We start from the raw sequence: 15,951 nt of genomic DNA, 5'->3' as shown, positions 1-15,951 counted from the left end.
GGACACAACATGTTACAAAATTAAAGACAGAAAAAGAGAAGTGATTTTAGATAAAAGTCACGAGATTAGATGCACAAAAAAACAAGAATCTTGTGAATGCACAGTAGGTAAATGTAATTATTCTGTGCAAACATTTTCACCTGGAAATGCCTCTTCACTACCTCCTCTGTATGAACAACCTCCTTCCCGCTCTGTCTATATCCACACAGCTTTGTAACGTGGTCTCAAGCCAGGAACCTGTCTGTGTGTTGCTGTAAAGAAAATAAAACCAATTTTACAAGAACAAACAATAATTTCTTTCTCCTGTTTGCTCAGAATTTGCTTCTTGGGGTTGCATGTGACAGGAGTGGACCAGGAGGTCTGCATTGGTTAAGGACCAAGCTAAACGTTGTTCTGTTGGAAGATATTATTAATACTTTCCAAGCGTTAAATTCATTTGCATGCATAAAATATATTCAAATATACTAAAAGCAATGTGTTATGTGTGCTTTTTGAGCCAGAAAGGAACCCTTCCAATAAATGAGCTCATTGTTTGCCTCAGTGTTTACAGTGGCTGCTTAATGTTTCTGATAACTTATGGAACTGGAAACGTGCGTTAATGGTATCTGGTGTATGTCATCAGGGCTGATATTGAATACTGATATTGCAATGTTTTTGGACCAATTTTAACATATTAAAACATTTCGAGAAATATAATTAAGACTTTCTTGATGGGCACTGGGTGAGAAAACTACTCTTAGGTCTGTCCATTAAAGCTAGCTAGCTAAATATGGTGCTACAGCCAGCAGCTGGTTAGCTTAGCTTAGCATAAAAACTGGAAACATGAAGAAACAGTGCAATTTATATGCTACATTGTATCTTGTTGTGAAAAACAACAAGTTGTGGCTGGATGGTTCCATATGGAAACCCTCTGGTGTCCCAAACTGAGATTTAGCTTGTAATTTAGCGAGCTTTAGAGGTGTTGGTAGGATTTTGTTAGCTTTGGTCAGCGTAAGACTGTTGGTTGTAGCTTTATATTTAACAACAATCATTACAAGTATCATTACGAGCTCCTTATTCAACTGCAACAAAGAAAGTGAATAATTTCCCGAAAATGTCAATGTCACTGCTTCAGCAGTGTGAGCACTCTTCTGCGGTTGTGAAGTTTCAGACTTGACATCCCTGTTAGAAGTGGCATCAAGGCTTTCTACCGAGTCCCTGCCTCGTGTATCCTAGGACACCAGTTTATTGTTTACCACCAACCTCCGCAAAGTGTCACCTTCAGAGAGGACTGTGCTCATTGTAGCCCGGCACAATAAGTCGGAGATGTACGCCACCAGAAATAGCAACTTGTCCTCGTTTCAGAGTCAAATGCCATCAGCAAGGAAACAGCATTCCTGTAAAACAATAGCATTCCAGTCCTGCTTCATCATGCTTCTTTACGGAAGGACTCCCTGCTCAAAGACATACACATGCTGGTCTCAAATGTTGTTCTATAATCAACCTTTAATCATGCTCTCAGAAATGCTTTTAACTTGGCAGCGGAGTGAGTGTGAAGGACATGCTAACTATGTCAAAGAATGTAATTCTTTCTTCAGCTGCGATTGTCATGCCTCATCTCTTTTCCTGTGTATCCGAACGATTTTCTACATTAGATCGTGTTGAAACACTTTTTTAATTACACCATAACACGTAGAGGTGGTTGGATTGGCAATCCTTCACACAAAACATGGCAACGGAATTAATGACTGGAAAGTTTGCTTTGGAAATGTCTCAACGACAACATGCTAAAGCAAAACTGCCACTTGGAAACCATTGCAGGCAAGTCAGTGAAATTAAAATGGACAATCCATTACACTCACTCACAGAATACATTATGGAAAACATGAACGTGTTATAGGAAGGAAAAAGGACGTCATAGTGAAACTCAGTATCTAGCATGTATTAGTAAGACTTCACTGTCATGCAGCACACTTTTCTGTGTTTCTCTCTGCAGGCCGCTTGTAGTTGAAAAGTGTGTATGTTCAGGCAGGTGGTTGAAAGTTGCCAAAGTACAATTTTTGACTGATGTTGCTTAAGCTACAGCTGTTTCACATCAGCAAAACTTCAGCCTTCTCACAGTTAATAATGGAGAGCAAACCTACAGGGAAAACCGTTGCTTCTACTGTATGAGAGAGAGTAAATCATGTTGCCCAAGAGACAGCGGTGTGGATATTTCCCTTGTGTAATAAAACAACACAAATGAGAGAAAAAATCAAACAAATGTAGTCAAGGGGATTTAAGCCAGAAGAGCACCAAATCATGTCATGTCCCTCAAAATGACATCACATACTAGAGGCCTCTTCACAAATCACCTTTCATCTGATGTTATGCTAACTCCATCACTGCTGCTGCACATGCAATGCGGGGTGCAGTGAGGATGAATGTACGATCACCTTGTGTCTGCTCTGACTCTGGGAAAAAGTTGCAGGAGGCGTCCTGGCAAAGGATCAGACCAAGGTAAAGGCTGTTCTACCATCGGATCGGCCTTGTGCTGTCTGCCAAGACCAGCTACCTGCAGAGGAACGGTTCTGCTAATATCAAAGGCAGGTCTGAATACAGCTGTCACCGCATTTCCAGTCCATCTGGCCCCAGGGAACATCTGTCCCTTTCATTGAACTGAATCCAAAGTCTCATCAAGACCTTATTTAGAGGAGAAGTAGTGCTGGGAATGATGCTTAACTCTTTCTGGCAGTCAGGCTCATCACTCAGAGGAAGTAAGATATTTTTTCATACCGCTTGGGTATGAAATACCAAAACCTTACCCACTGAGAATGGCATTCAAAACTGAGCCTTCAAGTTGTTACACTGTTGGCACAACATTATTTTGTTCCTATTGTTAGTCATTCCAACATTCCAGCCTGTAGTGCACCATTTGTCCTGTCAGCCTCTCTATTCACAACCCACAGGGTTTTCAGCCATTGTCGACCTGAAGCCACGGTGACTTGAGAATAAAGGACTCGCACGGCCCCTGCAAAGTCCTCTGAACACACTCATACCTGATGCTGCATGCAAACAAAGAGCAACGGATTCCTCAAGCCTCCAGCCAGGAAGGCTGCGAGCGCGCAGTGAGAACATCCTTTGTGGGGATTTAAACAACATTTATCAGAAAAGACACATTTTAGTGACATGTTGTGTTTTTTTTCTCTCTTTTTACATTTGTCTTGTGTAGTTTAAAGAACTCCCGGGGTTCTGTATGTTAATGATTAATCTGGTCTAATTACATTGAGTTAGAGGCTCAGTTTTAGAGAATAATGATACTGATAAATCAAGTCACTTTGCTCAACATACAGACACAAAATCTTACTGTGTGCACAGAGTAATGAATACCACCACTGGGTCAGAATAGTCCTTTATGAACAATAGTGTGGTGCTTCCAATTGGATTTAATCTAATGGACGAAAAAGTCTTATTTTACATTCACCACTTCAATATTTTGTGAAGTACGCTCATTCACCTTCTTGATGAGAGTGAGATGAGCAGATTGATACCACACACAGCTGCTCTTTAAATAAATAATAAATCTTCTGCCAACAGTTAGCCAACCAGTTAGCTTAGCATAAAGACTAGAACGAGAGTTGTGGCTTTTTTTTTAAGGTAGAAATAATTTACATACCAACAACTAAAAGGTTAATTAATTAACATTTTATATCTCATTTGTTTGATCCATACATAAAGTTTTAAAAACAACAGTTTGTGGTTTTTACGAGGGGGGGTTGCAGGGTGGAATTTGTGCTGGACTATTTCTCGGCCGGCCGTAGTAACTCCCTGGAGTCTTGTCATTACCATTAGGTTGCTGGGCAATCAGTGGAGACTCCAGGAAGTTTTTGTTTTTGTAGTTTATGTGTAGGTAGGCAGGTTTTGTTACCTTTAGACTGAGCCAGGGGAGTTGTTTTCTCATATTCCCAGTCATTATGCTAAGTTAAGGTAACTGCCTCCTGGCTGTAGCTTCATGCAGTACATAAATTGATCCTGATGAACTGTTTCTCTGGCCTTCTAGCTGTGTGTTTGGCATCCCAGTGGGAGAGAGATGGGGGGTGACCTCAGGGAATGTGGATAAGATACGACTTGTGAGGTGTGGCTAATGACCAGTCTCTGCTTTTACAGTATGATAAAGAAATTAAAGATTGATATTTCGTATTCTTAATCACATGATGGTAGAATAATGTTCACGTGTAGCTTCTGAGAGCAGGTCCAAAGGACACTTACACCATAAAAACTAACCAAACCACACCAAAGACATTTAAGAGACTTACAAGTTCAGTTGTTCACAGCCTGTGCATTATTATTCACCCCACATACCAAGTATACTCCCTTGTTCAAAGAATTACACTCCCTACATCAACTTTTCATTAAATATACATAAATCCAACATGGTTTAATAAAGTGGACTACAGTGAATCTGCCTTAAAATGCAGACTGATAAATACTCAATCTATATGTAAATAGGAGGTACATTGGAAAAAAAAATCAAAACGCAGGAAAAATGCATTAGCCGTCCTATTTGATCAGGGCCTCAGGAGCTGAAGTTATGCTTTTTAATGGAATCTGAGGAGGGGAGAGTGTCGGAGCCGAGGCAGGGAGGTGAGAGTATGAAAGTGTTCACAGGAGAGCTGGCTATCTGAGAGGATGCCGGATAACAGAATGGACCTGAAAGATTACTCGCACTGAGTGGAAATGGAATTATTGCATTTGGAGGTCTCAGCAGCTTTTCTGCACTCCCACAATCACAGAAAAGAAGAGAAAGTCATGGTTTACGTCAAATAAAAAATAACTTTCTCGTTTGACACTCAAACAGTGGTTTTCTGTTATGGCTCACAGCCACTCAAACTAAAGCAATGCTTACTGAAAACCTCAGTGTTCAAGTGTAAAACATGAAACATGCTGTACTTTGAGTAGTTTAACAATTTAGCATATTTGACTTGATTATTCAATCAAAAATATCTACTAGCTTTGCCAAATCAGTGGGAAAGTGGAAACCCATCTTACAAAAGTCTACAATACAACCATACTATCTGTACATGGGTACAGTGGTGCTTTCCTAAATGCTAATGTCAGCATGCTAATATGTTCACCCTGACCATGCTAACGTGCTATTGAACAGGTATGTTTACCATGTTCACTTAGCATTTCAGCATGGTAACATTAGCTAATTAGTGCACAGGTACTTGATCATAAACAAAAGTATTGGACTAATTGAAATTTTGACCAGATGGCACGGAATGAAAAGTCAGAGGCTCACTGAAGTGATCACAGTTCATGCAGAGGTATGCAAATTACATGGCAATCCATCCCATGGCTGTCAGGACGTTTTATGCAAAACCCCAAATGTCATGGTGGTCAGCTCATCAGGCTGCATCTGCACTTCCTATTTACTTAAAAAAAAAATTGTAATCATATTTACTCATATTTGTCTGGAAGTGCGGAAAATTACCACTACAGTGTTCTCAAGTGTCCATGGAATATACGCCCAAACAATTATGCGATTGTCAGAAATCTCAGTCTATGTAAGTCCCTACATTAAAATGTCCAACTTCACAGCAGAAATAAACATGTTTACAGCCTGGTACAAAAAACAGTTTTGGTCTCTATAGCTAATTTCCCCGTTCATGACAACTGTACTGACGATGAATTTATATAGAACTCACCTGTTCAAATGATATTAAGGCTTAAAGTTGCATAATTAACAGTGTGACCACTTCGATTGACAGGTGGGTGCCGTTACCAGGGGTAGGACTGCCAAGATGGTAGTGGGCTGAGCCACCACTTTGAGGTTCAAAACTGCTCTTCACACGACATTCATATTTATATTTCTAGGTTTACAGCTCAAGATTGAGTTAACTATTTTGTGTCTATTAAATGGAGTAGTAAAAGAGCGGGCAAAAGAATGGTGTCAAACAAAGCCTCAGTCTGAACTAAAGTGGTGAACAGACCGTCATTAGCATCCTAGTAATTATCAACAGACCCTCTAAGTAATATTTCAAATTGTTACTCTTGTCCACGAATGCAGAGAAATAAGCATTAAAATGTGAAAAAACAAACAATCTAATCAAATTGCTAAAAACAGCTAAAGTGAAAATAACAATGGGTCAAACACTCAGCGTTGCATCTGCACTAATAAACGTCAGTAAATGTTGTGGAATCTATTCGTCTGCGGAGTCTTATTAAGATGGGCTTAATAGGGTGTGTGTGTGTGTGTAACCATCTGTCTTTTACAGGGTGTAGAGCAGTAAAGGATGGTGATATGTACCATGCAGCTCTGTATGAATCATGTGACATTCCACACATAGTGATTAGTGCCAAATTATGGTCCACACGGGGACCGGAATGAAGTGTTTGCAGATCACTGCTGATGGTGGGGGCTTCAAACCTCTAATCCCAAAACTATAGTTTAACAACTCTGGAACAACTTATTGACGTCTTATAAAACAGAGGCTTTGAGATCCCAGGACAAATTACCCCACAGTTAGCTCAGCTAAAGTCAGTGGTGCTCTGATGTCATCGCTGACACATGAACAAAGAGGATTTACTGTAGTGGCAAACAGTGGTAAATAAACAACTGAGTGCCCGGGCCAATGTGAAATCACATCTTAAATACGAATGACTGTTTGCAGCATATGAATGACACTGCAGAGAGCAACTCCACCCACGCTTCACTTCAGACTCAGAAGTCAGGTTGCATCCGCTTTGTAATTCTCTGCTGAATTTTAGATTTAATATCTTGCTGTTCAAAACGCGTACAGCTGCTGTAAATCAGACATGAAATGACCTTCACCTTTAGAGCCACATGTTCGAAGGCCTGATTTAATGAGATGCTCCGTGGATGTGCCGTAAATGCTGCGTGCATATCATAAACATTATGACTGCTGGAAGTGGACTCATTACAAGCCTGTGTGGAAGATACAAAAACAGTTTTTAATGACACAAGGAGAATTAAGGGAGACCACAGGGATGCTTCAGCCTTGGTAGAGATAGTACAGCAATTACTAATGTTTCCATGTGTATGCTGAATGAATATATTTTGACAACTAGACGTAAGGTGTTCGCTTGTTACAGAGCTGTCAGACAATTAGGTGACCGTAAAGTGCAGGCTTCTTATAGTGAGTGTTGACAATGTCCAGGGCTGTACGCTGTTTGAAAGACAAGAAGCCAACCAATCAATGGAAGCAACAGGAGCTTCAGTCTGGAGCCGTCTCTGTGCAGGAGACCGTTTATAGAAGCTCAATAGATGCTTGAGAAGTCAAACAGTTGTTTTATGTTGTTCTGGTTCCTTGAACTTGGACATTATTTGGACCGCAGTCAGGCTCTCCATAGTACTATGCAGATGTGTTCCTAATTATATCAGCATGAGCAGCCCTGTTGAAAGTTGAGTTACATCCTCATAATTTAAGTCATCCATCATGGTTTTAAAGAGGATTTACTAAGCTCAGGGTTGTTTTAGTTAAGTAGAGTGAAAGCTATGAGGGAGTGAATCATGTCTGGAGGAATATTCCATAATTTAATTTACAACAGTTCTTGTAACTTTGCTGATGAATGGTCATTCACAGGACTGACCGACGGGTTCGGACACTTCAGAGATGCAGACAGTGAAGTTGTGACAGGTGTTAGGTGCAAAACGTTGTATTACATAATGAGCCTCGTTGGTAATGGAGTGTAACTACATTAATAGTATGTCACGCCTTTGGGTCTTCTCCATGACCTCCACACATAAATCCGCATGGCAGATTTGTAACCACCACTTAATCCCTTGCGGTCAATGCAATTGTAAACCACACACACATACACGGACGCACACGTCACAGTCTCCAGTGACCCGTGGAATCCATCGGATAACACCTACATCTGTCCACACGTCCTAACTACTGCCCTGGCATACAATAAATGCCAGCAGCTGTTCATTATATGGCACATTTAAAGAAATGAGATTAATTAAGGTGTTCCTGCTTTAACTGCACAGGCCTGCGCTCCGGCGGCTCTATGCGGCTCCAGCTGTGAGAACACGGCTCGCTTTATTGCCCCCGAGTTTGTCACACACTCCCTGCTTACCACAGTGTTACATTTCTATGCATAATAGCCATCTTTTTTTTTGCCAAGAAACACTGAGAGGTGTTAATAATCTATTCTGTAAGGAATCTGTAAGTAACAATAGCTGCTTAATGGAAAATGCAGAGCTATCTACAGAGACAGCACAAAGTTTTGCCTGTATTTGGAAGTTATGGAGAGAATTGTGGGTTGTAGGACAGCTGTCTAATGAGCAGGATTATGAAATCCTTTGTAGATGAAGGTAAGTTTTCAGGTAAGATGAAAACTGTCCTGGAATCACTCATACATTCAGTGCAAAGTTGATCTCTTTAAGATAAACTCTGTTAGACCTGCACAGAAATTCACTACAATCACAATATAAAAAGAGGAAAGCAGGTTCATCACAAACCAAGAGAGAACTTCATTTTAGCTGAGAGTTTCCTCTCGGGCTCCCAGCTCTTGCCATTAACCTTTCCGAGGTTCTCTGCCACCATCTAGTGGCGACTAACTGAACTGACGTCTTTGCAAGGAATATGAACACCACACGTGAATTCCTTAAAAATAAAAACAAATTTATTAGCAATCACAGGGAAAGAATGCATGACATCTAGAGGAGCTTTTGTGGGAATAAAAATGCTAACTTCTTATTTACAAAGTCTGCAATTGAATGTGAATAAGTTCAGCACATGCACATACAAATTGCAAATATGCTATATTATTATTATTATTATTATTATTACACAGGTAACAAAGCTTTTCCCCAAATTTCCCACACAGTCACCCAAATTTTATACAGCCCCTCACTGCTGCTGTGGTCCCTACAATCGACATTTAGGATTACGACGATCACCAACAGACACAGAACAACATGTGGGATTAACAGAGCGTGTGATGGATTTGTAGACATTAGAGTGAAATGCAGAAGCCGTGTAGGCCTGTGGCAGAGGGGATAACTCATCCTGATCCAACACACACACTCACGCACACACGCGCTCACACACACGCAAAAATAATTGCTCAAGATGCACTGGCCAAGCAAGGAGGCAGATTAATATACAGTGGTCAAACCTGTGAGAAATCATTGTCTTGTCGCTGAAAGGAAAAGACCTGTCAATCAATATGTCGCTTTTAGTGGAGACAGCGTTGTTCTCGGACTGCTAAGGCTTCGACAACGACATCAGGATTCAGGCGAGGGTGTGGCGAGGCGTGGATGACATTCAAGTATCCACAAACTTTGATCTAATGGACTGTCTTCTGTTCTCCGTAAGCTCAGTCATCATGACTAACTCTGGCTTTTTGTTCTCCAACCGGAACAAAGCAGGGATTCATATAAAACAGATACTTGGGCACACCCATACTCTGCTCACACTTCTAAATATCCTCTAACAACCTGAGAACTGCAAGCAAAGGTTAGCCCACATATCAAACTACATAAAAGAGTGGCAGGCTATGCGTGAAAACAGCGTTTCAAAATGACCCACCGACCCAAACAAAATGTAACATTTTCTCATTCACCTCGCATCCCGTCAGCTATTACCTCATTCCTCGCTTTTTATCGTTCTCAGACATCATAATGCATTTGTGATTACAAAACATAAAACAAGATTGTCGAGGGGTGGTGTTAAGTGTAATCAAGGGATTTATGCTGCGTCTGTACCGAGTGTTTATTTATAATAGTGGGTTTGAAGTCGCGTTGGGCAATAACTGTCTGATTGGAACACTCACTTCACCGAAGGCACTTAAAACTCTGCTCATCCTATCTTAGGGATTTTTTGCCTCAGACACAACAACCACTCCGTCTCAACTTTCTTTTCATCTTTAGTTCGTGTGTAAACTTTTATTTAAGTCACTTAATAAAATAGATACTTCAACAAGCCCGCAAATATACCGTGGGCTACATTGCAAAGAGTTTATCAGGAATCGAAGGCATTAGCGCAAGCGACCATCATCTTTTTTGGCAAACGACTGTTAAAAAACTACAATCACAACCTCGTGACGTAAACACCAAATGTTGACAGGAAACTGAACGGATGTTTGCGTGTGGGATTAGAGGAGCTCCATCCTAGTGTAGCCAGGAAACAGGACACTGCAACATCATTAGATTCTCGTGTTGAGGGGAACAGAAGCCACTAAAAAAACAAAAAACAAAAAAAAAAACTCCATGATGTACACAGACACACAGCATGTCCGTAATGGCAGGCAATAAGGCATGATGGGTTATGGACAATCCACCTTCAAGCACAGTACTCAAACAACTTTTCAAGACTCCAGATAGTTGGGGTGGCGGTAGTGCTGTACAGGGGCTACACATTTATGGTAGTGTACTGGGTGGTGCAGGTGGTGACGGTAGTGAGCAGAGAGAGCTGGATTACTTCACAGAGGCAGTGGAAGGGATGGCTGTCGAGGACCCATGACCATTAGGGGGAGAGGGAGAGGGGGAGAGGGAGGGCTGAGGCCAGAGCTGCGACTGGAGAGCGGCTTCACTTTCAGCTTCTCCGTGACTTTGAATGCTGGATGAGCCACTGCAGTGTGATATCTGCACGCAAGGGGAGACAGTTAGACATTTTTATGACCTCAGCAGGCCAAAATATGATTCAATATCTGGTTTAAACTCTGATCAGCTCTTTACCTATATTGTCTTTCTCTTTGCAGGAGACAGAGTAGCAGCAGATCTCTCGGTCCTGAATGGCAGATAGATTCCTGAAAAAGAACAAATGTGGTTAAGAGCATAATCTTAAAATAAAATAAATTTCCCCAATCAATTTTTATTAATTATTTAGCTAAATGATGATTAAAAATGTGCCTGATACATTGAGATAACAGCTGTAGATGGCGGATTAACTTTTTGATCCAAATACTGGAAGCCGTACTTACAAATTATAATTCTATATTTAATCTGAACACATTACATTATTAATATATATAATGAATGAAAGTTTAACAAGAAGATCTGTCACTCCCACTTCTTGTTGGAACGTCAAAAAAACTGGCAAACAGCACATTAACATTACTTGTGTTATGATATTACACGTTTGTTTTTCTAATGGTGAAAGCAACAGTCAGCACTGACTACAACCTGAATCTTCTGTACCTGTCTAATTAAGACACAGAGTGGGAAGAGAACAGATTTTCTGGCATCAAATTAACAATTACCATAGTAAATTTTGAATTTTGCTAATCAGAGTGTCAGAACCCACAGCTGCTGTGCATTAATGCAACCTAAGTGAGCTGAGGTGAGCAAAACTCGGCTAAGTACTGTGAAGAAAGGTTTATTGGTTTATTCTCCATTAAAAAGAACCCAGAGACTGATTCTCAGGATCGGGTCAGGTCATCTCGATCTACCACAAATCACAGCATTTATTTTAGGAACTCTCAATAACTATTATACCCCTCATACACTCAATGATGACTATCGACAATAAAATGCTGAGGCCAACAGGCTTTTATTTATTTAGGAATTATTTAACTATTTTAGATTCAACACAGGTATGTTGCGTGTCCACATACATTCAGCCATAGCAGGTCATTTAATGTATTGGAAATGTCTAACAGAGACATTTTTAATCACCACTTTAAATGATTTATCATGCACTTAACGTGCCACTATGAAACTTTATACGTGAAGGAAGTCCTGATGTTTGAGCAAGATTATCACCCTAACCACAGTGATCTTTAGTGCCTCACATTTTTTCGATGAGTTGCTTCTCATCAAGCGCGTTGGGTAGGTCTCGTTTGTTGCCCAGTACTAGAACCTGAAACCAGAGGGTGGGGGGAAAGGTGATTAATATCTGGCACAGCAATGTATCAGCATTATCACACAGTGTGATCTGACAATTTGAAAGGAGTTCTCTAAACTCCAGAATTCTTACTGTTGGGACAAAATAAACTGTGTGTGTGTGGTGTCAAGTCACAGCAGCTGGAGTCTATCGATTTAGCACATCAAACCCTGTCAGGTCAATTATCCTGTCAGCTTAGACATTGAAAACTCATTAAAAAAACAAAAAAACCTGGCTTGGCTTCAAATGACCACTTAGTGTAATGTCATCAAACCTGAGTTACTGCAAAGCTATTAGCTGCAGCGATTACTAATTATGAGTTTAATCACTGATTGTGACTGGAGTTACTAGATGCTCAGAAATCAATATGAAGAACCAGGCTGAGCCTGTACTATCATGACTTTCTGGGCCAAAGATCACACGTGTACTCTTACAGGAATTCCTTGTAGCTGTGGTTTGTCTAAAAGGTTGTGCAGTTCATTTCGGGAAGCTTCTATCTTCTCTTTGTCCGCTGCATCCACCATGTAACTGCAAGGGAGAAAAAAAAAACACATAGACACTCAAATCAAACTCTTAGTTTGATATGAGAACTTGTAATTTAGTAATGACACATTTATATGGAGATATTGTTGTATCTCATTTGTGCTCACAGACTTACACAATAGCATTGACTCCTCTACAGTAGCGTTCCCACATGCTTCTGAAGCGGGGCTGTCCACCTATGTCCCATATCTGCGGCGATAAAAACACAAAAGAGTCATAAACACAACAGCAGTGCAGAATATGCAGCTCTCTGCAGCGTGAACGCGTTTTTTATTTCATCAGTGGAAACTTTTGCCTACCTTTATTGTCACGTTGCCTTTGGTGACCTTCCGCATGTTGAAACCGACTGTGGGAATCATGTCTTCACTGAACTGGCCAGACTGTAGACAGACAAACACAAAGACAAAAGGCGGTGTGTCACACTGTTAGAAAGACACACATCAAGTGAAACTATAAACGCTGAAATAGCATCATCACTCCTCTCTCTTGCATTGTATGCGCTGGCATTTTCAACACCTCTGAACCAGTAGAACCCGCATGTTGGAGCATCTGACTCAGAAGTCACATGAAAAGCCAGATGACGGATGGAAATCATATCTATGCATGGGGTCAATTAAGGTTAATAAAGAAATGATTTGATTACAATGTCATGTTGGCTTCTTGAAGCATCTAGCTGCCTTTTCATTCTCTTCATGAATCATGTTAAGATGATGCCATCTATGCGTCAGCATTAACTTCCAATCAAGCTTCCTGAAAAATCAACCAGTGCTTAGCAACCAGAAGCTTAAAGTGCCGTACGAGGAATTTAACCCAAAGGCGGGTACACCCGACTTTAAAGCCAGTGTGAGCTGCTTTAAGAAGGCACTAGCGTAGTCTTACACCCCCCTGAAGACCCTATGGAGCATAATTATAAAGAATGTTTCAGATGCTGTAACTACAGCTTTGGTAGTGTGCTGCTTGCACCGCCTGGGTCCAGTCTGACAGCATTGCGAGGACTGTGAAGGAGAAGGCAGCTTTGTTCAAATCTAATCACAGATCACCTGACATGACAACAACAGAGCCAGAAAAAAAAAAGTGTATTCTTGTGATGAATCCAGTAGGAGGAGGAGGAGGAGGGGGGAGCTACAGGACCTGGAACTTGACTTCTCCTACAGGCTACAGCGCGATATCTCACCTGGAAACACAGACGTAAACAAAACATGACCACAGATTATAACCTTTACCCGGAACTTTGTACACAGCCGAGCCCGTGGCAGGAAAAACAAGCTTGACATTTCAACACGAGGGGAGCGATCATCATAAAGCTTACAACATTATGAGCTGTGACACACACAGTGACATGCCATAAATCTGGACTCAACAATCGCTGGGAAGAAGGATGAACAGAAACCAGTGACAATAATGAAGTCATTAAAGGGATATTAGGTGCAGATCTATAATCAATAATCAGTTCAAATGATACAGACAGGTGTCAGCCTGTGGCCACGATGCACCCAGGCCTGGCTTCACTACACCCGTGCTTACATGGCGTAGATAAGACAGTTTACAGAGCTAACCCGCGGCCCGTGCTGTCAACATATCCTTAATGTTGACACACACACACACACACACACACACACACACACACACACACACACACACACACACACACACACACACAGCTCTGACAGTCCGCTCACATGACCGCTTTCGTAACTGAGCGCACAGTCATACCGACAACTTCGTCATTCCTGCTAGCCGAACAACAACTGAGAGAAACCGCGAGCAGCTCTGCTTTTAAAAGCGCGCACACACACACTGTCCTGTCATGTAGTCACGTCCACGGATGTTTACAACAATAACCCAGAAATAAAATGCTTCTTTGTGACATATTCAAAGAAACATTCGTCCACAGCCTCTCCCAGGCAGCAGCCCAGGGCCCGCACTGCTAACGCTACTCACTGCAATCACGTTGACGAATGTAGTTTTCCCGGAGTACTGCAGCCCCACCAGAGTCAGCTCCATCTCCTCCTTCCAGAACAGGGACCTGAACCAGTCCAGCAGCCTGTTTATGAGGGCCAGCATCTTGGATGACACAGTAGTCTCAGTCGCTGCAGCCGTCTGGATGTGACTTGGCTACGGGTCTACACAGGAAGCAGCTAGCTGCTTTGTCATATCATGTGATCCGCCGACAAGTGCTGCTGGTTCCGCGTGCATGGCGAGGAGCGCGCGGACCTCACGGGAGCGCGCATCATGGAAACAGAACGTGACTTCTTCTTCTTCTTCTTCTTTGGTGTTTTACGGCAGTCTGCATCCTTATAGTTGCATATACCGCCATCTTCTGGACTTTACTTTTTTTCTATTTAATTTCCTTTCCCTTTTTTAAATTCTTTTTATTAACCCAGTTAAAACAAGATATCTCATTATGATTTTCCTCCCTTCTCTACATTTCCCACATTCTATTATACTTTTGAAACTTTTCTCCACTGCTCCTGTCCTCCGCAACCCTGCCATCATCTTGTCCCTCTCCCTTTCATATCCATGACATTCAACCATCACATGCTCCACTGTCTCTCTCCCCCCACAGCTACATGGACCAGTTGGATGTTTCCCTATTATGTTGAGTGTGCTATTTAATCTACTGTGCCCTATTCTTAATCTGCTCATTGTCACCTGTTCCACTCTGCTACCTCCACAACATCCCACCTCTTGTACATTTCCACACTCTCCTACTTCATCTTGTAGTTTATATAAATGTCTCCCCTTTTCCTGGATTTTCCAATATTGTTTCCATTGATTAATTATTTCTTTCCATATTAAACTTTTCCCTTCTGCTTTTGATAATTTTACTTTCATTTCCACCTCTTCTTTCTTTGCTGCCTCCTTTGCCATTTGATCTGCTTTTTCATTTCCTTGTATTCCTAAATGAGCTGGTACCCACATGAATGTTATTTCCCTCCCCTGCTGTGCTAATCTGGATGTTCTCACCATTATTTCATATAATATTTCCCGATGTGATTTTGCTGTTCTGTTTTTAATGCTTAAGAGTGATGAGATTGAATCGCTACATATGATTATCTTCCTGTCCGCCCTGTCCTCCACCCATTCTATTGCCAATACTATTGCACAAAGTTCCACTGCATATACACTTAAATGATCTGAAGTTCTTTTTAATACTTTGTTATTATGACTAGGAACCACTACTGCTGCACCTGTTGCTCCTGTTTTTGGTTCTTTTGATCCGTCTGTATATAAATAAATATATTCCCCATACTTTTCATCTGTATAGTTATAAAATTCTTGTACCAAGTCCACTGTTTTATTTCTTCTTTTAATGTCCCATATTTTTAGATCTACACTTGCTTCGTGTAATGTCCATTCGGGTATTGTCGTCCACAGAACTGTTGGGCTGACTTCTATTTCCTTTACTTTTAGTTGCTCTACTATTCCCTCACTGACCCACCCAAAGCTTGATTTTTGCTCTCTCCCCTTTTCCCAACACATTTCCAAGACTCTTTTTGTTGGATGGTCTTCCTTATGTCCTTTTAAATTTATCCAATAATTGGCTATTAGCTGCTTTCTTCTTACCCATAATGGCATTTCTGCTGCTTCC

At 41.2% G+C, this 15,951-nt stretch overlaps 1 protein-coding gene across 1 annotated transcript; it reads right to left on the bottom strand.

Annotated features, from left to right (window-relative positions):
* Window positions 1-8,591: 8,591 nt before the first annotated feature.
* On the bottom strand, window positions 8,592-14,739 carry arl8bb (ADP-ribosylation factor-like 8Bb). The gene is made up of 7 exons (XM_010749122.3): window positions 14,301-14,739; window positions 12,659-12,739; window positions 12,475-12,548; window positions 12,251-12,344; window positions 11,725-11,792; window positions 10,670-10,740; window positions 8,592-10,576 (listed from the first exon to the last, which is right to left on the bottom strand). Exons 1-7 carry the CDS (start codon window positions 14,421-14,423, stop codon window positions 10,527-10,529), a joined length of 561 nt encoding a protein of 186 aa, XP_010747424.1. The 5' UTR covers window positions 14,424-14,739; the 3' UTR covers window positions 8,592-10,526.
* Window positions 14,740-15,951: the final 1,212 nt, after the last annotated feature.

The sequence above is a fragment of the Larimichthys crocea genome, chromosome I (genome assembly GCF_000972845.2).
Source record: "Larimichthys crocea isolate SSNF chromosome I, L_crocea_2.0, whole genome shotgun sequence".
Taxonomy (NCBI): Eukaryota; Metazoa; Chordata; class Actinopteri; family Sciaenidae; genus Larimichthys; species Larimichthys crocea.
This window is presented reverse-complemented; position numbering and strand designations above follow the sequence as displayed.

Excerpts from the sequence above, each read along its gene's own strand:
- arl8bb (XM_010749122.3), bottom strand. The coding sequence starts at position 14,423 with ATGCTGGCCCTCATAAACAGGCTGCTGGACTGGTTCAGGTCCCTGTTC. Across the intron at positions 12,549-12,658 it reads AAGGCAACGTGACAATAAAG|ATATGGGACATAGGTGGACA; the intron begins GTAGGCAAAAGT and ends TTATCGCCGCAG. Across the intron at positions 10,741-11,724 it reads AAGCAACTCATCGAAAAAAT|GAATCTATCTGCCATTCAGG; the intron begins GTGAGGCACTAA and ends GTTCTTTTTCAG.